Here is a 22,880-nt window from a genome sequence, read left to right on the forward strand (position 1 = left end):
TGATATAATTAATGGATAACACTGATTCTGTGTTACATACCCATGCTGTTTGGGCAGCACCTCAGCAGAGGTCTCCCTTGGTCTCCTTCTCTGGAGATATTCAAGGCCCATCTGGACGCCTACCTGGGCAGCCTGCTCTAAGGAACCTGCTTTAGCAGGGGGGTTGGACCCGATGATCTTTCAAGGTCCCTTCCAACCCCTTTAATTCTGTGATTCTGTGATTCTGTGAGGTAAATTTTGTGGTTTCTTTAATCTAAGAGGGTACAGCAACGTAAATTACTCATATATCTGCTTGGATGTTCTTTGGTTTACAAGAAATTGCAGTTGGTAATGCTGTCATTTAATTTTCCATCTATAACTCTCTTTTTAACGTGTCCTTTTTCTTGCTTTTGTTTTCTGTGTCTCTCCTCTTTCCCTGCATTCATTTCCATCCAGAAATACAAATGACCTTTTAAGAGAATTTTCCACTTTCGTTCTGTTGATTTGCATTGTTCAGTCAGGAAAATACAAACACTTTTCTTTCTGAGATGCATTTATGATGTCACGAAAGAACTTTCTCATATTAGCCTCTTCTTTTTTCTCTCTTCTGTCTCTTCAGGTGTGTGTGCAACATTGACTGTTCTCAAACCAACTTCAATCCTCTTTGTGCTTCCGATGGGAAATCTTATGATAATGCATGTCAAATCAAAGAGGCATCATGCCAGAAACAGGAGAAAATTGAAGTCATGTCTTTGGGTCGATGTCAAGGTAACGCTCATAACAAAACTCATTTCAAAGAATGTTTTCAATTTTCGTTCAGGGAGGAAAAAAAAAAAGAGAACTGGGGCTGGCTTCTTATTTGGCACTTCTCGCATTTCCATTAGACTCCTGTAATGTGTATGGTACACAGTGCTGGTGCTCGTTTCTCATCTGCTGGGCTCATGGGATGCCAGCAGTGCCTGGAAGGAAATTTTGTTAATACCACATCGAGACTAGCTGTGTTTGCCACGAATACCATGCTTCTCTGTGCCCAGCTCCCGGGGTGCTTTATCACCTGTGTGACCCTTGAATTGACTTTAAAAACTCTAGTCTGTTCGGAAATAAAAATGAAGAAAATTTGCCTTTAAATAGCTCCTGTAAATAAAGTGTCTACTGGGGCTCGGACAGTTAATAGCTTTTTTCCCCCTTAGCTTCTGACCTATAAATCCTCAGTACGTCTACTTACAAGGCCATACTATACCTGTCTATTAGACGCATTCTCATTTATTCCCATTTCTTTAAAGTTAACTGCCCTACGTGACAGTTCATTTCAGGGTACATATTAAAACTCCCCAATTACTTCAAGTAGAGCAGAAATGACAAGTCCTGCTTTACACTGATAGATTTATCCCAGCTGCAATCTGTTGTCACATATTGTTAGAAAAAATGTGTTTTCTTAATGGAAGATATTTCGTGTTTCATTCCAAAAAGCCCGCTCCTGCTGTTTTCACCTGGCAAGCCCAGGGGAGCCCTGCAGCCAGCAGCGGTGCTGTGCATGGAAGGGATGCTATGTTTGCATGGGCACTGGGGCGTACTCAGTAGGAAGTGGAGGCTCCCCAAGCAATACAACGTATTTCTTTTAACACAGATAATACCACAGCAACTACAAAATCTGAAGATGGGCATTACGCACGGACAGATTATGCAGGTATGGTTCCTATTCCGTGAGAATCACAGTTGGCAAGAACATGTAAGTCGCTTTTTTCCTCTGTTTACGGAGGTGATGTGTCCTCATCTTCTGCTATGGTTTTGTTTGTTTGCTTTAAAAAACATTGTGTTCTTATTACTTTGTTTTGCTAGGAGCTATCTCCTTAACAAATGGGCTTCTTCCATTTTTATCAATGTACAGATACTCTGAACATAAAGCACCTGTTCCAGCAGTGGAAATAATAAATGTTGTAAAACTGTTTGCCAGAATTAACAGACACTGATGAAAATTACTGAATTACTATGCATATAGTATGCATATTCTTTTCATGATATATACAGGCTTAAGAAAGCGAAAATTCAGAGCCTAGCACGGCTGTGATATGATGAAACGTTTCCATAATAGATAAGATTATCTGTCTGTGTTTTACTGTTAAGTTAACAAGGTTCTTGAAATGTTTTTTACAGTGATAAACGGTTTTAATATATTTAGAAGCTACAGTAAAACATAATGGCCAAATAGCCTTATATGGTATTTGAAATTAAAAGCATGTAAATACTAGTGAGGTTTGGGAGGTATTTGCTTTACACCCTTTGCCTCGGAGGATTGATTTAGAAACTGAGTGTGTGCGGGGGTGTGGGTGCGCATGCACTCACCCAAATGTTCACAGCTCATGCTGAGAATTCAAGCATTTAGGAAGGTATGGTGAAAATGTGTCAGGTGTTGTATTCACAGCTTAGGTTTGTGAGATTTTTGTATTTCAAAAGGAGGTCTTTCAAGAGAATAGATGCCAGTTGCTGGGTTTACCTGAGCAGCTCGCTCATGGCTTAGGTGAAATCCAGCTGATGTTTCACGGGTCTTAATATCTCTTACCATGAGATTGCTTCAGTGTTAATGAATTTGTCTGGTCACCCCTTGTGAGGGCTCTGTGTGCACGATGGCCCTGTGTTGATATGACACCCAACCGTTAGAAACTGATTGTTCTGATCCTACTTTAAAAATGGTACGTGATGATTAAAACATAGAGCTATGAATAAATGATGTGCCAGAGGAGCTCGAGGTGTCAGGGTGGCTGCAGGACAAAGCAGCGAAGGAAGAAATTTCTACAGAAAGTGAATGCTGGGATTACTTTCCAAAAGATCAAAGATGTGCCATGGTCCAGATATTTCCTGCTGCCAAGGAGCCCTTCCACAGGTGAAGAGAGTCATGCACAGAAAGAAAAATCTGCAGTCAGTTTTCTTAAAAGACTGGAAGAGCTGAGGTTGTGTCCTGGGGTGGGCAGAAGTTATGGCAAACTAGGCCAAAATGATTTATTTTGAGTCAGAAATAAGGACAAGAAGTAGAGCTGTGTTAGATCCTTTCTCTTCCTTGCTGGAGAGCTGGGGAGATTACTAGGGTCCCCGAATCAGACTGAAGGCCTGCAGCCCCTCGTTGAATCTTGTGCAACCTGTCCTACTCGGCTCCTGCCCGGTAACTGAGCTCCCAGCTGGCAGTGACCCATATCACCCAGAGAGAGGAGACAGCATGTTTAAGCATGAAGCAACCAAGTTGTAACAAAATGGGAGGAAAGGCAGCTTGAAGACGAGGGAGGAGGAGGAAATAATAGCAATGAGATGAGAAAGCAAAGTCATGGGTCATGGAGGAAGAGGAGCACAGAAGGCACCTTCATCTCAGAAGTGGGCAGGAGGAGAACAGCTCCAGTTTAGCAGACAGATGATATTTCAGCCCACACTCGAAAGGAGAGATGGTGGGTACCAGTCCTGAGGAGAAATTTGGTTGCAGCAAAGCTTCATGGAAGTTGGAAGTCAAGCAGGGAACACAAGAGGAAATTGAGTTATTGAGCAGGGAAGGCAGAGCTATGGCTACTCACGTTCCTTAAGTGCAGAAAAGTTTGATTATGGTTAGTATAAGAATAACAAGTGGGAATAATTGTTGTAGAAGTGGTTTAGTAAGTCAAGTTGACAGTTGGACCTGATGATCTTGAAGGTCTTTTCCGACCTAAATGAGTCTATGAGTCCATGTTGTCTGTTACACTAATGCAGTGGTGCCAAATGCTCGTCGTAAAAATGACAGTAACCAAACGGGATAGGTAGTAACCAAACAGCACATCAAAACCCACGCACCCTGATCTTGGGGTCCCAGGGAGGCAGTTCCTTTGCAGACAATCCAACAGCCAGTGGACTTTTTTCATTATGAACCATTCACACTGTCTGTTGAATCAATGTCTTTGCTCCCTCCTGTTCTTCTTTGAAGCCCATTGATCCCAGTTAATGAACGCGTAAATCTTTCAGTCTGCAAAGCTGAGAGCACTCATTCCTTTGGAAAGTAAATCTTTACATTAACTTGGCATAGCCTTGTGTTTTTTAAGTGCTCTTTCTTCATGCAGGCATGATTAGCTTTTGAGTTGAAAATGCCTGAGACACACAGAAGGCAGCGTGCCCCGTGCCTGTGTGTGTAACACGTGTCAGCACAGTGTCTGTACATCTGTGTGTCCGTGCCTCTACTTGGACAATTCTGGCCCCTCTCATTTTTCTGACACCCTGAAGAATTTATCAGACTTTGGGGGATTTTCACTCTTTTCAGCAAATACCAGCTTGTTGATGTTGATCGAGTTTGTGAGATGGCATTCAGTTTTAGCCAATATATGAAAGGGCAGGGTTTTTCTTCAAATCCAGTAGAAAAGTACTTGATCTCACAACTTCTATGGAAAAATATTTGTAAGCATTGTAAGTGTAATGTACGTTTTAGAAAGTAGTGTCTGAAAGTCCTGTGAAGGATGTTTTCTTGGATAAGTTTGTTTTTCTTTCTCTGCGTAAAGAAGTTGGCTGTTTCAGTGGCGTTTTTGCATTAAATAGTCTGAGCAGTCAAGGAGTTTTCATCTTGTTTATTCATTTGTCTTTTTATTATTATTATTATTATTTAATGCTTATATTCCCTTCTTAAGATCTGGATATTAGCTATTATACCCCTTACTGATTTTATCCTTTTTCATTATCAAATTAAAAAGATTTTTTTCCAAGCCATTTTAACGACTAAAAAGAATAAGTGGGCATGGATGAGCCATATTTCAATGTTATATATTCATGAAAATTGTCAGTGAAGACACTGACAAATTTGATAGACCTACTCAATAATACGATCTTGCAGGCCAGACAAAACTCTCTCTATGAACATTGATTAGATCAAGTCTCAGCAGCCAAACTCCAGCCATGCGGCAAAGATGATGAAAACAGGGAAAAAAAGGGCATTTTAAGTCATGATAGTCTCTTTTGGTGGAAAATTCACATCCACAAATGGTTGTTTTGAGCTGTATTTTGGGGTTGCTCACTAGCAGATGGCTGTGTTGTGAAAGTAAACTGAATGCTCCACCAAAAAGGGCAAAACCCATCTGTGTCAACACACTGTCTGCCCTTGGCTGGGCCAAGTCTGTGGCACAGAGGCCCCAGGAACTACCACAGATTATTCACTCCAGGGATAAAGAAGAGTCTTGGACCGTGCCTTTTCCAAAATAAATACAGCATAACGTTTATGTTTGAAAAAAGAAAACTATCCTCAAACTTGGTGAAACCTCATCGTTCTGCATCATTAACTTCTAATCTCTTTGACTGGGGGAAGAAGCCACGCTTCTCTAAGAAACTTGAGAGTGATCTGCTGATCTAGAATGTGTAGGAAGCACCAGTGGGTGATGCATGCCTTTCTTCACAGCCTTGATGCCGACCCCCCTGACTTCAGCCACAGTCGTCTTCATCATCTGTACTAGTCCCTGGGTGGGGCCCAAGAATCAGAGCAGCAGCACCAAATTTCTCTACAAAGTGTGAGGTTTTTTCTTCCAATTCCAGGAATAAAATAAGAAATTCAGAGTGGATTCCTTCTCCAGATTGTAAAAGTTTCCAAGTTTCCAGGTTGTTTTGAGTGTAAACCACTAGACATTGCCCCTTTAAATTAATTTTTGTCAGACATATATTAAACTGGTGAAGGATAATAAAGCCCCAGAGCTTAGCTATGGCATATAAACTATCGTGCAATTCTGCTCTGCCTTTGTGAGCCAGACTTTCCTTTCTTCTTAATGGAATTAGCAAGTGAGACATAGAGCTGAACACCGTGCATCCATCACAGAGAGAGAGAAACCATTTCTCATCTTCAGCTTTGTAAAAGCACTAGGAAAATTGCATCCTTGCATATGCAGATTTGCTTGGCTTGCAATTTAGTCAGGCTCTAAGTCAGAGGTTGTCACACTAAACAAATAGATTAGTTAGGAAATGTTGCTGCTTTTCCATCGAATTGCTTAAAAATTGAAAAAAAATATTTTACCATTTTGACAGCTGTGTGGCAGCAGGAATGCTGTCTCGGTGTGGCTGCCACCCGCATTCACGCACATTACTGACATTTGTGAATACAAGAATAATACAATTTATACATTTCTTAAAAACATAAAGCTAGGATTGTTAGCTGCATTTACAAGTGCAAGATTTTATTAAAACACACATAAGGTTTATTTGCAGTGAAAATCCACAGAAGGCAACAGATGAGCTCTTCAAAACAGTGAAAGAGCTCCATATAGACTGAATTTCAGGCCATACATTTCAGATATTTTTGGCCTGTGACTTGGGGAAAGCAATGAGGGCATTTCCCTCCAGGAGATACAACTGTATCATGCCCCATGTGCCTAGATAGCCTTCAAGATGTCCGATTGTTCAGAAATGTAAATGTCTACAAACAACCGAAGCCTGGGGCTTATAAATTCAATATGATGTAAGAACAGAGCTGGTCTTAACTTAAGAAATACTTTCTTAATAGAGTCAGCTGGAGAAGGCATTTTTGTCTATTCAATCCAGGCAATCCTGATAGAGAAGTTTTCCAAGAAGTAAAGCAGAGGAAACGTCTCAGTTCTCTGGCTGGGATCTGGAGGCTTCCAAAATCAAGCTTACAGAAAGCAATATAGCATTGACTCAAAAATAATGACTGTGTGTAGCTTAGTTTAATTTATGTAGCACAATAAAACACATAAGAAAACTATTCCTATTCAGGAGCTCTTTGAGTGATTTTCAAAGGCAAAAGAGAGATTATCATGTTCTGATAGCACCATGGTCTCTAGCCCCTCTGCTGCCTTTCAGCTCCTCCACCGTTGGTGATATCCAGAAGAAAATAAAAAATGTAAAGATAGAGTCTGCCTGGTAGGTTAATAAATCTCACTGTCAGCTACTTCTGAACTAAAGTGTGAGTAGCCAGCAATGTCAGCTTGGTCCCCGAACCTTCACTTGTCCTGCAAGCTTTTTTTAAATGAAAAATTGCAGCTGCTTCTTTTTGTCATTTAACTCCTCGTTTTCAAAAGGTGCAGTGCAGAAAGTCCCACTGGCATTTTTCTGTGTCGTCAGGTAGACCAGATGTTTTCCTTCTGAAATAGGAAAAACTGGGGCATTAATGTAATTTTGCAGGTGTGGGAATTGCCGCCTAGGCTATCCCAAGACTAGCAGTAGTTCTATGGAGTGCTTTTCTTACACAGAACAGTCTTAAATTTATCTTTAGATCCTGAGAGGTCTCCTTTAACTTTGAATTGCGTATGGTAAGCTTGGTAAAATGTGCCTCATTATTTTGGATTTTTGTTTTTGTGTGTGCGTGTGGTTTTATAATGAGAGAAATTGTGCCTTTTCATTACTTATGATTTCCCGGTGTCATGCTCATGGAACCTGTAATTGTTAGCATTAAAACTTAAATTGGGTCTCAGGTGAACTGTTAGACATCTCTTTATGGAGACTTACGTAGCTTGGGAAAAAAGAGCATTTCCATTTGTGCCTTTAAAGCTTAGACCTTAATTTAGTCACTAATGAATGTGAATCAGAAGTTGCGAATCAGTTTATGCTTTTACCCCTAATAAACAAATTCAGTAATGTTGTGAATGAACTTTATAATAAAAGCTATTTCATTTGGGCACAAGCACAGTAACCTGAAAATACATTATGTCCAGGCTAAGAATTTGACCTGCAGGGAATGAACAGGAAAAGCAAACACCGCCTTGCAGCACCAGGACTAGCATGGGCAGCCTGAAACCATAAAGTTGGACTAGGCTATTCTGCTGTTACCAGCTTCCTTGAAATATTTAAGTCCTGAAAATGAATTCAGCTGTCAAACTTCATCAAGGTTTGGGGGCAGGGGTAGAGTTCATAATACAAGTATATTCTTCTATCAGTCTACTTCCAAACTGTTCAAGATTCGTGAATTTTGCTCACGCACTGTCTCCCACTTCTTGCTTCCCCAGGACCGTGTACCTTACGTGTTGTTATTTTCTTACACCATTGTGTAACCAGTCTTCTGTAACATTTTGCTTTGTTAAAGGTTATGGATAAAAACAGAATGGTATGTGGTATAGGGATGAGCAGACCAGGGCTCACGTAGGCATTCCTACAGGTTCTTCCATTTGTGTCCCAGTCCATAAACATGTATCATTTCTCAGTATTTTGTTGTATTTGGAATATAGAAATCCACCTTCCTGGGCAAATATAAGCCTGCTTATCTTTTGTCCTCTGTTCCGTATTTTGGTGAGAGGCGTGAATAAACTCCCAGGGAGGTAGAGCCTGCAGGAAAAAGAAAAGAGGCCTTGCTGCTTCCACATGAAAATGTGATCCCTAAAACTCAACACAGCTTGAAACAGGCCTGATTCCTTGAGTTGTCCTTAACCAGACGCCTTCCTTCTAAATAGGATCACTTCAGGCAAGGGATACCCAGAAAAAACAAATGCAGGAGGGGACCCTCAGAAAAACAGCATCATGGTTGTTAGTCATGCAGTTATGCTCTACTTAAAACCAGTCACAGGATCTGTTTCTTCCCAGCCTTTGTTTTCAGAGGGTTTTGGAAATGAAGAACCAGCAACACGATCTACAATCCCCCTAGAAAGCTGTCTTGAACATCTGGAATACCTGCCGTAATGCATGGCCCCTCAGAGCGCGTGGGTGCTGTCATTGCGGCAGGACTTAGAGTTATCAAGGAAAAGGTTATTCTATATCTGACTAAATCATGTTGTGCCACCAAGTCAATTCTGTGTCTTTGCCGGTTCTGAGCTAAGATAGCCCCAGGTGCAGCCCCTAATGGGAAGAGTACCAGCGTTAACGCCATCCAACAGTGCAGGAAGGGTCCAGCCGCTAAATGGCTTCCACAGACCCATATTTAAATTTACTGCAAGTGAGCCCAGACCCAGTTGGTGTCAGGTTTATCGGCGTTTGGGGAGGAATTTCTCTCACCCTCGGTTTCAGCCTTCCTCTGGGCTCCATGTGCTCTGATTAGCTCAAGAGCTGTCCTTGAAGGATGCTGCTCAAGATGGTGCCCAGCAGCTGTTTGCCATCCACAACACTAATTTGAATTAGTTAATGGGAGTTGAGGAGTATCGTGGTATATTTTTATGCCTAGCAGCTCTATTTTGGGCCTCGTCTCTGAAAATCTGCTGTTAGGAATTCTTCCCAAGGATTTGAGAGTTAAAGTTGTAATGAGCTGCTGGAATATCCATTTTCAGGAAACATCAACATTTAAATATTCATGTTTGATCTAGTCTGAAATGTAAAAAAATATTTTGAAATATTCATGGAACTGAATTTCTTCAGAATTTTGTTTCATGGGTATTTTGGCATTCTTTATGAAATGTTAGATGTCAAAATATCATGAGATGAAAGTATATGACAGTTGTAATAAATAAGTTGTATATTAAGGAAAGTTGCTACTCAGAACTGACTAAAACATCTTTTATAGAAGGTGTATCATCATGTCAAATTACAGTACAAACATGAGATAATTTGCTCATTTCGACACCTGAAATGGTAACCTAAGCCTAAAGATAAGTAAGGAGTTAGCCTAGACACAGAAATTACAAATGCATGTGGTAGAATGAAAAGAAATTTGGTTAGGGAAGAGAAGAAGGAACTGGGAGACCTTCAGAAATAGGCTATATGGAGAAAAGTAGCAGGTTTTGCCTAGCTTAGTATATTTTGGTAAAGAAAGTAAAGACAGACAAATATTATTTTCACTTTGCTTATTTCACTTTTGAATGGTTCCACTTTTTTTCATCGAACATATCTGCTAAAACATGCATCTTGCACTGCTTGGCCAAGCAATGCAATGTATCTATTCTTTTCACATTTCCTAACATTTTGTGTATTAGACACTGAAACCATTAGTGACAAAAATTTGTGACATAAGAAAAAAGGATTGTGCTTATAGGAAGTAGGCAACGCTGTGGGAGATGCAGCATTTGAATGCCAGCTCTCTTTTCTCCACTCCTTCTTGCCAAAGGAGCATTCCTCTGGACTCAGGAGAAGCCCAGCTGTGGAGTTTCCGGACACACATCCGTACCACTGAGCAGGAGGAAGCACTGTTATAAACCGAGGTTCAAAAGCAGCATCTACCTGCTTAGCAAGGTGACTTCTCCCCGCCTCGGGCTGTCATTTTAGCATGTACCCGTCAGTGTTAGGGTAGCGTGAGACTCCCCTCCTGTAAATGCAGCAGCTGCAACCGAAATGTGCTGTTATGTAATCAGTGGTGGCGCATTTCATAATTTTATCAACGCTGAATTGAAATGCATTTCTTTGCCCGCTGCTGCTCTGACCAGCCTTATCCATTTTAGACAGCATTACGTAACGGCAAAATATTTTTTAGATGGGAAAAAAAAATTAAAACCCTCCCTATGGTTTTAATCTCCCTCTTTCATCTGTAGTTTAAAGCTGTGTCAGGTGTACACCAAAAACACCCCCTCCCCAAGGTATTTCATTTACAATTTCATTTAATAATGGAAGCATGCTTCCATCAAGCTGGGATGGGAAGGGATTAGGTAAAAAATATCGTTCTGAAATCAAGTAGCGTAAGTCTAGCCTGTCTGTGTGCTCTGCAAATGAAGGAGCCGTGGAAGGGCTTGCTGTTGGTTGATAATACCAAAACTGATAAACTATCAGTGTTTTGTCAGGCATAATGTATGCTAAACATCTTCCTCTGCAGCTTGCCTCTACGAGAACTCTGACTGTTTTTAGACACATCTGGCACTGCAGATTTCTTTTTCTACCCTGTATTTCAGTGATTTACAGGGCCTTGGCTGGGCAGAAGGATGTCAGCTGTTTGGTTTAAAATACGATTAGAAGAGGGGATAAGATTTAAAGAGGCAGTAGGTAAAATCCGGGCCTCATTGAGGCTAGTGGGAGAATGGCCACTGAATTTAAATGGCTTCCTGATTTCTCTGGACATTTTTTCATCCATCTTCATTCTTATTAAATTTTCCATTTCGAGAAATTGCCCTTTTTTCCCATTTGGCTTCTTTCCAGCTTGAGGCATGCGAAAGGAAACATATTGAACTCCTCAGTACTGAGTGGGAATTTCTAACACACAGTCTGCTAAAAAACAATCCTCTCAGGTGTTGCAAAAGATTTTAACAACAACTGGGCAGATACAGAAAGCAAAGTTGTAGGCCACTGCCATCAGTTTTATGATTCATTCCTCAGGGGAGACAGGTGAATAAAATCGAGGCCAGCAAACTGAGCAGGATTCATCCCTTCAAAAGTGCAGTGCTTTGCTCAGTGCAGAGGAATGATCACAGTTGAGCAACATGCCAATAAAATGTATTTACTTTTCTGTATAATCTGAACAAAAGCAGTGACAAGCTAGGTTGAAACCATGCTTGTTAGTCAACATCAGTCAACATCATCTCTCTTGAATAGTCTTGGGCCATTCAGGGTCGTGTTCCGGTAACTAAAATAACCAAGGGTTGCGCAAGGGATTTGCAAGGCATGTGGTTCAAGACGCCTTCAAAATACCATGAATAGGAGCTGGGCATTTTTACTTCAGTCTCCTATTTTCTTACAAATTTACAGCTCTTTCTTCAGTTTCCTGGGTTAATTCTCTCAGGAACCATGTTCTTACAAGCACAGATGCTACCTTGGAAAAGAAGAAAAAGGAGGGCAGGGAGCTTTTGGGTATCACTCCGAAGCTTGGAAGCACCTTACAGACATAAGACCCCCCTGAAAAAAAATAAAATGAAAAAAAAAAAAAGAAAAAATTGCCTTCAGTAGTCAAAATGGAATATAAAGTTAGTGCAAAAATAGGGCTGTGAAACTTTCAGGTTGTCAAAAGGGTTGAAGGAGACGCCCTGCAGCTAAAATGACGTTGCTTGTCCGTTCTGTCACGTACCTGGGCTAACTTTTCCGTCTCCGTGCCTGCGATCAGACCTCTCTGGCAGGTTTGCCATTCATACTCGCTCTCAGCTGTAATTTTTTGAGTTTGCTTGAAGTGTGCAACCAAACACTAACCTCTTATAACATCATGCTGGCGGGCCTAAAAATAAGTCGGAGACCTTTTCAAATACTGCCTCATGCCATCCATTGATCTCAGCAGAAAACAATCCATTCAGACCTGGAGTTCCTATTGGAAATTAGGGGACAGCCTGGTAATTGGATTAGGGTGTGCTTTTATTTGCAGCAGTGTCTCAAAATGAAGCTCCTGCTTTGTTTCATTGATTGTCTGCCCGATTATTGTGCCAGTAAAAGCCATTCACATCACTGAAGAGACGGGGTGAGGATTGATGGAAATGCAGAATCTTGTTATATAATGTGTGTGTTCCTATGAATATAATCAGGTAAATACAGATGATAAGTACATCTCCGTGCAAATATGAAAATGTGCTTTGTTAATCCACAGTTAAATTGCTTAAAAGCAATTTTCATCAACATGGTACTTAAATATTGGAAGAGTCACCACTTGCATCAATGTGAAAATTCCTGCCAGCCACCTTCATGGGTGCCAAAGAGGGAATAGCTTGAGGACATTGGGATAGTATGTGTGAATCTGTGGCCCTTGGAGTAAACATTAATGAAGGGCCTGGAAGGGAGAGAAAAAAGCAGATTTGACTTACGTATTTCCAGAGGTGGGTCAGAAATCCTGAAGTGAATTTAGGATTGTAGTTGCAAGGCACGTAGGGCACTACAGTGCTCCTTTTCATTAATCCCCCACAACAAATCTGCACCAAATTGGTGTTTATAGCTCTTACCCAACGTATCGTTTTCTTCCATCCAAACCAGGCTGCATATTTGACCCCATTACATTTATGAAATTCATCTGTAGGCAGCTTAATTCCTATGTCGTCCTTCAGACCGTGCAGAAGTCACAGCTGGTAAGAGGCCCATGCCAGCCCACCAAGCCAAGTCCCACCAGGCACTGAGAGCACTGGCACCGTGCCTCTCCCCTTCCGTCATCCCCATGGAGGAAAGCGTACATCCTCGGTGGGCAAAGCTGCCATTGCAACCAGAATCCTTTATTTCTGCATGGGCACCAATGGCACAGCCCCCTGGGCCCCTCCCCACACACGTTCCTGGGCGAGGGAAGCATCATTCGTCACACAGCCATCCCCCGTGGCGGAGCCGGCCAAACGATCCAGCTCCCTCCATACATCAATATTCTTGACACCTGTCTTAAAACTTAGCTCGTGCATATCCATCTACTGCTGAAAAAGTGTCAGAAGGGTACAAATATCCCATCACTATTTTTAGAGTTGTATCAAAAGTATTTATCAGCTTTCTGGCCCCTCATCCCATTTGTCACATCGATGCTATCCGCCAGTCAGGGAGGTGAAGTCCTTTAGAAACACAGTGGCAGATGGGTGAAACTCTATAAGCCATGATGAACAGGACTGCAGCCATAGTTAAAGGTGACTCCTGGGGGTTGCTGTGCCTGCTGTTACAATCAGAAAGCTCCTGTTGTTGTCACCCAGCAGCAGGTTGAGTTCAGGAGGTGGTTCCTCCTCACCTCGGCAGGGTGGGAGGACTTGGGGGCTGTCTTCTTGCCACCGTGGAGCTGAGTTGAGTCACAAGTGAGAATCCCAGCTGATTCCTGGTTACTCCACGATCTGCTGCAAGAGCCACCAGCACTCCCACACTTTCTGGTGGCTCCCAGGTGCCACATCCTGCTATTCATCCCAGTGCCAATGTTCACAAAGTGGAGGTGTTGAGAGTCTGGTTTCTCCACGCACATGTTACTGGTGGGAAGCTCTTCAGCTCCGTGATCCCACATAGGACAGCAGAGGAGCAGCTCTTTAATGTGCAGGTAACATACAGCTGCCTCATGCTCCGAAACTGGGATGCCTCCCTAGCACTGCTGTTGTTCAGAAGGCAATGTATTCAGGTTGAAACTTTGCCCACGTACCATCTGCTCAGCCTTATCTTTCTTTGACGAGAAAGCTGAATATGTAATGTCCAGTTGGCTCTCGTGGCGTTACGTAAGGTTGTGGTTTCTGTTGATATTTGCAGTTTTGGAGGTCCCAAGCAGCTCTTGCAACAATCTCCTGCTCTTGTTCAGAAGTGGAAGATCAGCAGCAAAAATCAATGCTGTCTTCATAGCTGTAATGAGCATGTCCAACCGCCTTTTTTAGGATGGCCACAAGTTCCATCAGATGTCTGAGGCCTATTTGCAAATACTGATTTATATTGCAGATCTTCTTCAGCCATTTCATAGGAAATCTTAAGGTCTCGCAGTTTTGCTCTCCATGCACTCTGTTCGGTATCAAAGGTAGAGCTGTAAAGCAGAAGACCTGCCCATAGACTGTATTGATAGCTAAGGCTGCCAAGTTATGAAAATGAGTTGTTTCAGGGCTTTTTAGCCTCTTAAGGAGAATGGTTCTGAGAAAGCTCTACTTTATTGAAGGCATTGCTTTGGAGTCACAGCAGACTCTGTTTACTCAAAGGGGAAAAAATCGTGGAACCTTCATATGCAAATGTATGGCATTTGGAAATGTCATATAGCTGCATCTACATATAAATAAGCTGCTCTCCAGTGCTGCACTAGCAAGGCAGCTTTGATATAGAAATTGCATGGTAGCACACAAAGCAGAAACAGCAGGACACCACTCGGTCAAGTTTGAGGAGTTTTGTTCCTTAATCACCACTTAACTAAGTTAACTAATGTTGCTCTGTCGCTGCGTGTTGGGAATAGCTGCTGAGTTTGCTCTAGAGGAGACGTAGACGTGGATAAGTGCTGCACAGGGCTGCACAACAGGGACAAAGGGCTGGGTCCTGAACCTGAGTGCTTCCCCTGTTGCGTGCACAGTGCAAAGAACCCTTTTTCTGGAGGTGCACTAAAATTTGGGCCCTGAAAGACAGTTCTGAACATAGAGGGTTGTATGCTATTTGGTTTCTAGGTCGTCATCCCTCCTAGCCACCTTTTGCCTCACTCTGCAGATCCATGCCTGTTTGCTGTGGAGGACACACGATTTGGTCATGTAAAGAAGCATCTTCTGCCAGTAACAACCACAAACTGGGATGGTGTTTCTATCTCTGTTTAATCTGGTGTTAAAGAGTAAATTGCAACTCCCAGACATAGTTCTTCAGAGGGGAGGATGCATAGAGAGAAGCCGTGGTCCCCTTATGACCATGTCCAGCACTGGCATTAAGGAGAAACTTGAGGAGAGCTGGAGGGGCAGGAGGGTGAGCCATCCTCTCAGCCATCGAGAGGGCTCTCGCTGAAGCGATGCAACCCGCTCTGCCCGTGCCGCGCCACGTGTGATGTATGCAGCCTTCGCTGCTGCCTTCGGGCACACAGCCTAATTGGAGGGAACCTTACAAATCTCTACACTGACAACAACTTTCTTTCCACACAGCATTACAATGATAATAAGGTTAACTCATTCTCTAAGGGCTCTGTCATGAGCTGCCTAAGGAGATCATACAGGAGGAGAAAAAGTGCTGCTTTATTCCTTTACAAGATCTGGCCGCTCATCTGGTTCCTGAACGGGGAGGAAGCAGCTCCTGTGGGGCCCGCCTTGCCTCTCTTGTATGGGGGGACCTGAGTGACGGGGATATCAGTGGCGTGCCAAAACCAAAGATTAGCTGAGTTAGCACAAAGGAGGATTTAATCTATTCTAGGAATGGTGTTAACGCAGATTTATTCAATCCTGGAACAAAAGAAGAAAGCACAGACTGTCAGGTCCCCTCTACCCAGGGCTTTGATACATCCACAATAAGGCCTCGCGTCATTGAATTACATCCACAGAAATGATTGAAGGCCCTGAGATGTGCCCTTACAGTGGCGATCTTAAAAAGTCTAGTTTGTCCCCAAAAGCATGGGAACAGCTAACACAGAGACATTACGGGGTACTGAAGACCTTCTCAGTTTAGTGGTGACAAGCCGGCCCCAGAAGCTAGGCTGACCCTGGCCCCAAACACGCAGTGATGCACCACTCTGTGGAGCTGCTGGAGGAGGCAGTCAGGTTGTCGTCTCTTGATGGCCTCAAACCAAGCGTGGATATATTTTTGCAAGTCTGCTTCTACCAAGGGCCGCTATAGGGGTAAGTGGATGAAACGTGGTGGTGGGGAGGTAGAGGACAAAGCGAGATGGCAGCCCACCCTGCTCATTGCGTCCCTGAGTGAAACGGTAGCTCCAGAGAGGACGTGTGTCTGATATGAGCACCTGACTGCTGAGGACATGAGTTTTGAAGAAGCGCCTTAGCCCACAGGGCATTTTTTCTTTTCCCCTTCAGCCTGGTTGATGCTGCAGAGTGTTCTTGTCCAGAGGGTTGAGCAGTGGTTGTTGGCGTGGACTTGCGCGGCTGTGCTGGTGTGGGGTTGCACTGCACCTTGTACCGCAGTAGCTGCTCATGTGGGTAGAGCCTCAAGTGCTGGGGGTCTCTACAGTCTCTAGGATGAGGCATCTGTGCCTAGCCAGTGAATATGGATGGGCTGTGGCCAGTGAAAAACACAAAAGAAGGTTAAAAAAAAGGTTACATTTACTTTTGAATTGACAAATAGACTTGTCGTGTACTGGAAAAAGATTAACAGGTTGCCCAATGTCAAGCAGTCATCTCAGCTAGGGAGGAAACATTCATGGGCGTCAGTGAAAGTACTTTTGAATTTCTAAAGTTCCGAGATAGCTTTAACATATACGCCATAGCCCATAGATATCTGCCTACAGGCTTCAAGTATTTTGTTGTCCATTTGAACATCTGTGATTATTAGTGTCTTAATTCATTAGTTTCTATTACTAATTGGCAGCAGGTCGAATAATTGTGATACACTGCTGCAAAAGACGGAGCACAATATTTTTTTTCGAAGTGTATCAGGACATCTTACCATCATCTCAAATGTAAAAAGCACTAGATTATTTTTAAAAAGGAAAGTGGATGTTAGCTTATTCCAGGAAACTCATTTGCATGGGGACATTTAAAATTAATAAATTACTGTGATGAGCAAGCCTATTTTCTGCCTGAGAAAAGGAGTGAATGTAATTTAATTCATAAGGTTACATTTCTTTTTTTTCCTCTTGGTGAAGTAGCTAATATGGGGATGGTATTTTTTTTGTGTGCTTTATGCAAAAAGATTAGCTTGAAATGTGTACTTGGGTGGCTGCAGGATGCATTTAGCCTAGGGCTACAGCATACTGGTGCCAGACAATTTCAGCTGCCATTTGGTGTCTCACCTCCACCAGCTTGCAGGGAGAGTGGGCTGGTGAATCCCCTCTCGAGTGGCAGTGAGCACTTCCTCCTAAATTTCCAGTCCAACGCCTACCCAAGCTGTAATTTTCAGGCAGGTTGCTTGCGCATCTTTTCTTCCATGTACGGAGCCGCTCTGTTCGCAAGATCATGAGCAACAAGGTGCTCACAAGGTTTTCAACGAAAGGAACATACTGGATCAGGATAATTAATAGGTCAGGTCAGAGCAGCTGCTAATGGCAAGGCAGGGCTGTGCTGGTGGACAGCGGAGCCAGAATTTCCCAATACGCTTCTTCATTGGAGGTACAGAGGAAGCCTGCTGAAGGGCTTCACCCTCGTAAGTTGCTGTGGGGCCTCAGTTCCTGGTGGATGATACCAGGGAGGGGAAGGTACCAGAAAGCCTGCTAAAGCAGTTCTGCACTTTCAGACATGACACCATTTTCACTTCATTCCTCCTGATCTCACAGCGGCACCTTTGAATTTCAGCAGACACTGCAAATGCTGCCGAGTCCCTTTTCCCCAAAAAGAGCAGCAGATGGTTACTCTGCGAGGACTGCAGATGAGCAGCATGACCTGTCCCTCGGCTCAGCCGCAGGATACGGGCTCCCACCCGCAGCCAGTCACTCCGACAAACCTCAGGGCATCCTCTGCTTTTGTGCCACAGGGCAGCACTCTCTGGACCTTTATTTTGATTTCAGATAAGAATTGTCTCACCGAGTCTCTCATACAGATCAGAAGAGCTTTGTTAAATAAGTTTCCGGTGCTATGCTCTAGGCAGTGTCCTTTTGGGAGAGCTGCCAAGGATGTAGAAGGGGGGAACAGTAAAAGGGGTTGAGAAGGTTAAGGATGTATATTTAACCCAAGAATCCCTTCCCCTTTTATAAATCCTCTGAAAATGTGATGTATAAGGAGTCAGTACCTCAATATCAGTGAGAGCTTTTGGCTGCCAATGTGACTGACCTCAGCAGTATTAAAAGATTTAAATTATTAAGTCTATTCTCCTTAACCACTGTCTCCAATGAGATAGGTGTCAAAATATTTTTCACTGCACATCAATTACCATCTCCTCCTTTATTTGATACAATATATGTGTATATATGTATTTGCAGGACCTCTCTCAGTCCTGTGATGACTGTACACAAGGTATTAGCACTGTACTTGAGCCAATATTTTATCATATGGACATAACCGATCAGTTATTACTTCCATAAGCTCCTCAGCACTGTAAATGCTAACATGAGAGTTTACAGGCTGTGGCCCTCCACTTTGCTTGCCTGAAGCCATCTGGAAAGTCTCCCTGACTCAAACAAGAACAACAGAATTAATAGCCCTGCACAATTGATTGTTAAGTGCCTGGCAGTCAATTGTTGGACATAAGAATCCTATTTTTGCCTAGATTTTTATCTACTTTCTCCAAAGTGGATTGCAGGGACTTACGCCTGGGAGGAATTTGCTGTGCACTTCAGGCAGTACTTCATGTAATCCTCATCAAGGGCACTAATGGATTTATTCCTTTGTCAGTGGAGCTACTCCAAACGTTCAGTTGTGTAACAGAAGCTCCATACTTCTGCCTTCTTGAATAGTTTGGCTGCCTTGTTTTCATCACTTGCAAAGTCAGGTCCCACAGCTGGACAGCCTGCTTCATGGTTTGATTTTCAGCCTTCACTGAGAGACTTACCTGAGAATCCTCACGGTGCACATTCCGTTTCCAAAAACCGTGAAAGGAAGGCATATAGTTAAACCAGAAATTAAAATAGTACAAAACATATTTGAAACAATTCTTCCTTTTTTTTTTTTTTTTTTTTAAGGAGAGGAGAGGAACAGCCCCATACGTTAAGGAATTTAGACAAGATAGCTTTAAATAATTTGTATAACTTCTCAGAAGATAATCCATCAGGAGAATGAAGATCAGTCACACCGGATAATTTCCAGGACCCAATTTCCTACCCCAGCAAAATAGCTCATCATCTCAGCATGTCCCTGCCATCCAAAAAAAAAGGTTGGAGAGCAATGTTCAACTAGGAGACTCTTCTAGTACTCAAGATGATAAGCTGCTTCAGTCTACACAAAGTAGCATCTGGCCTCAATGCATTTAAAAATAATCTGTTTTGACTAGTGTATCTCATATGATAGGCTATCATGTCATGTTCTGACAGTAACAAAAGATGCGCACAATATGAAATGTCATGTTAGGCTAAAGACGCAAAAAAATGTTGCAGAAATGCAAAGATGTTGGTTTCATCACACTGGCATTTTCTGTCAGGAAAACGCTCCAAGAAAAAAGTTCCTGAATACTGTTATCAGGAGGGTGAGGGTGTACTTCTTTTTAAAATCAAGAGGAGAAGCATTTTGAGGATTGTGGCAGGAATTACATTTGTCCAGAGGTAGGAAAGACTGGCCGAGTCAGTCCAATTTTATCTTTAGGCTTTACACCTTTCTGTCTCAAATTCTAGCCATCAGAAAAACATACGAATTCATCCTTCTGGTGCACACAGTTGCCAATAACAGTGCCGCAAGCCTGATGTTTGAAGAGTTGCTACTGAATTTAGCATTACTGCAACCTGACTAGCTGTGCCTTTGGTCCCTGTCATTGCTCTGTGAGTGCTCGGTGAGCGTGTGGCAGAAAGTGGGCAACTTCATCTTTAGGCTCTGCTCTTTGTAGGCATAAGGCTGGCGTGGTAGAGGGGCTCCTTAGTTCAGTGGTGCTGTGATCTGATTAACGAGGATTGCCTCCAGCACTGAATGTACAAGTAATCCAAAATTATAATAAGGGGGGGAATTGTAATTTATATGACTTAATGCCTAGTTTTCATTTCTTGAACTTTGTCAAGTTCTTCCATCATTTGTATTTGAAGCATATTTTCCTTCATATCCTCCCTTTTTAGAAATGATTTACGGTTCTTGTTCCACAGTTGGTACCACCGATGTAGACCCTGGGATGTGTTGGTGGCAGTTGCTGTCTCATCGATGGCTGTATTACTGAACAGTGCCCAGCGCCCTCAGAAACGTGAGCAGGCAGTTCAGTGTGAAGGAACTTCTAAAGCTCGTCTCAGTGTTTGGATCTCAGTTTTGAGTCTGAGAAGATGTTTTGTGTAATGAGAAAAATAACCTGTTTTGAAGTTGGGGAAAGATTTTGGGGGAATTCAAAATGTGCCTGAAGAGGAGGGGCACTTCTTAGTCTGAACTAAATGGTACCTTTATAGTGGTCTGCCTTCTGAATGACTGAAATGGCAGATCAGACTAAGAAATAAGCTTTTCCACCCTCTCTGCCTTTATGTTCAATTTCTAACTGCTCTAGAAGAGTCAGCAGTCAAAACAAGAGTCTATGGACAACTCATGTCTGAATTTTGTGGTTTGTTCCTAGCTAGGTGATGTGTTAGGAAGTGTTTGTCCTGTTCAAGCGCTAGCAAGGCCTAAGGCCATTTCATTTTAATTCAGCAAAGCATTTTTTCCATCCTAACATTACACTGTAGGTGTAATTACAAGTTCTGTGGGATCCTAGATTTGCTTAAAAGTGTGCTAGAGACCCTTTTAAGGAAAACACAGTTTCTACCCACACGATTGTGGGAAGAGGGAAAATCGTTCGTCTCTTTACCGGCCTACACATGGTGGAGAGCATCTGCATCCCCCTCTCAGGTCCTGGCGGATCGGGCTGTCCTGAAAGTAACAATTTCCCTCACCATCTTGAAGCATGCCTTTAAGAAAACTGAAACCAAATGGTATCTGACTGTTTTAGTAACACTGCCGGCTAATCCGAGGGAGGAGGGATCCTCACGCTGGCTGGTGCTGGTGCACAGGCATCACACAGATGTCGTGGTACCTAGGAGGGAAGGACTGGAGCCCGACACACAGGCACAGGCAGAGCACTCTCTTGTTCTGCAGAAAGGAAGCAAACTTCCACCAGAGGAAGATTGGAAGGAAACAAGTAGAAGCAATAGAAAAAAAATGCAGGTTAGTAAGGATCCCTTATTTCTTTCTGCATTTTTCAGGACAGAATCCTAGAGTCATTAAGGTTGGAACCATCGGGCACAGGGCACTGCATGTGGATGGAGCCCAACAAGTCCTGGGACATCAGCATTTCTGGGAAGGTCCATTGGTGGCTGGCACTTGCCACACACATACAGTGTTGGTAGGACAGAGGCAGCCTCATAGGAAACTGACAGGTTCTCCTGGAGACCAGTGCTACTAGCTCGGTGTCTGCTTGTACCTCCCTGGGGACCCGCAGGCTGGAGTATCTCATGGAAGCATAGGAACTGAATCCCTTCTGTTTAATAAAAAAGGTGGAAATTCAGTAGTGTTGGTTCGGTTTATGACTTCATGGGCTGTGCTTTTGTGTTTGCTGCAGATTTCTTCTGGAGGTTAAGAGAAAACAGCTAGGGCTGTGAAAGAAGTCTAGCATTGCTTCCTCCCATCCCTTCAACCCTATTCTTTCATCTCTCCCAAAGAGGAGAATGTCATGCTTGATCCCAAAATGTCCTGAAAGTCCTGGAGATGAAAGAGCAGTTCGTGCTCTCTAAAGGGATGTAGAGGGTGCCCTGTCATTCATGTTTTCTGGGAGTTTGTCCTTGTCTGTCTTAACATAAGGACAACATCGCCTACTTTATTAGTGCAAGTTGTCAGAGACTCTTAAAACTCTCCTTGGACAGCAGCAACAGGAAAGAAATTCTTTCTGAAAATCTGAGTCTTGGAGCTGCCGCACGCGCTTTTCCCACAGGTGGGAGGATGCCTAGGCATTCCTGCAGCCGGCCACGTGGCCGAGGGGCACAGCACGGACCGCAGCTGGGCCTTAGCACCCAGGGGCTTCGTTGGGAGGATGCAAGTGCCTCAGCTCACTAGTGTGCAAATGGCATTTCCTCAGACACCATGAAGTTTTTCTCCTTTTTTTAAAAAATAATCGTATCTAGATGACGCTATCACAGGAAAAGGAGTATTATTGTTTGAGATATGATAAGCACTGGTTACATGGAAAAATTTGTTTCTGGTAACTGTGAAATATTGTGATTATGACTTCTCCCAAACAGAAGAGGAGTGCATCCTAGATTATATTTCAAGCCAAAACAAGCCTTGCCTGGGGGTGAGGGGGCAATCTGTAGAGGGTAATGGAAATGATGGAGCATCTCTCATGTGCAGCTCTGTAATCAGTTTGGGAATAGTCAAATTTTGTTTTTCTGGTGTCTCATTTGCTGTAACTCGACAGGAATTAGCTATGCAGAAGAATGACAGAAAACCCTGCAAAGCTTTACGTCTGCATCAGTTTATTTTTCTCCTGCCTGAGCACCTGTTTCAAGATGCCAAACCTTGTCTTGCTTCACATAAACATCTTCCGCATCTCCTCCTTTTGATTTTCCTCTCTTTCATACGTTGTGTTCTTCACCTTGCCCTGTGCTGTCAGGTTAACGTTGCCTTCACTTGTGTTCACAGAGAATGCAAATAAACTGGAAGAAAGTGCACGAGGGATCTACATCCCCTGTCCAGAGCATTACAACGGCTTCTGCATGCACGGCAAGTGTGAGCACTCCACTAACATGCTGGAGCCGTCCTGCAGGTAACCCTTGTCCTGCTGAGGAGGGAAAGCTACATGCACGGAAATATCAACTTACAAAAATACTTACTCTAGATAAATTATGGAAAATGATGGTAACCTCGGCCCTTTGTGCTGCAAAATGGATTAGGATTTAATTATTCAACAAAGTCCCCGCTTTATGTGGCAAGGCAGTATTGAGTTATGCACAGTGTTAATTGATTGTAAAAACACTCGGTAACCTCCAGGTG

The 22,880-nt window shown here is 43.0% G+C and overlaps 1 protein-coding gene across 2 annotated transcripts in view; it reads left to right on the forward strand.

Annotated features, from left to right (window-relative positions):
- The window catches only part of TMEFF2 (transmembrane protein with EGF like and two follistatin like domains 2), a 329,406-nt gene that overhangs the window by 298,842 nt on the left and 7,684 nt on the right, over positions 1-22,880 (forward strand). For both annotated transcript variants that reach the window (XM_080598844.1, XM_080598843.1), the window contains 3 exons: positions 599-747; positions 1,607-1,666; positions 22,530-22,653. In XM_080598844.1, the coding sequence (XP_080454970.1) occupies positions 599-747; positions 1,607-1,666; positions 22,530-22,653 (333 nt within the window). The remainder of the gene's footprint in view (positions 1-598; positions 748-1,606; positions 1,667-22,529; positions 22,654-22,880) is intronic.

Source organism: Anser brachyrhynchus (genome assembly GCF_964034855.1).
Source record: "Anser brachyrhynchus genome assembly, chromosome: 7".
Lineage (NCBI taxonomy): Eukaryota > Metazoa > Chordata > Aves > Anseriformes > Anatidae > Anser > Anser brachyrhynchus.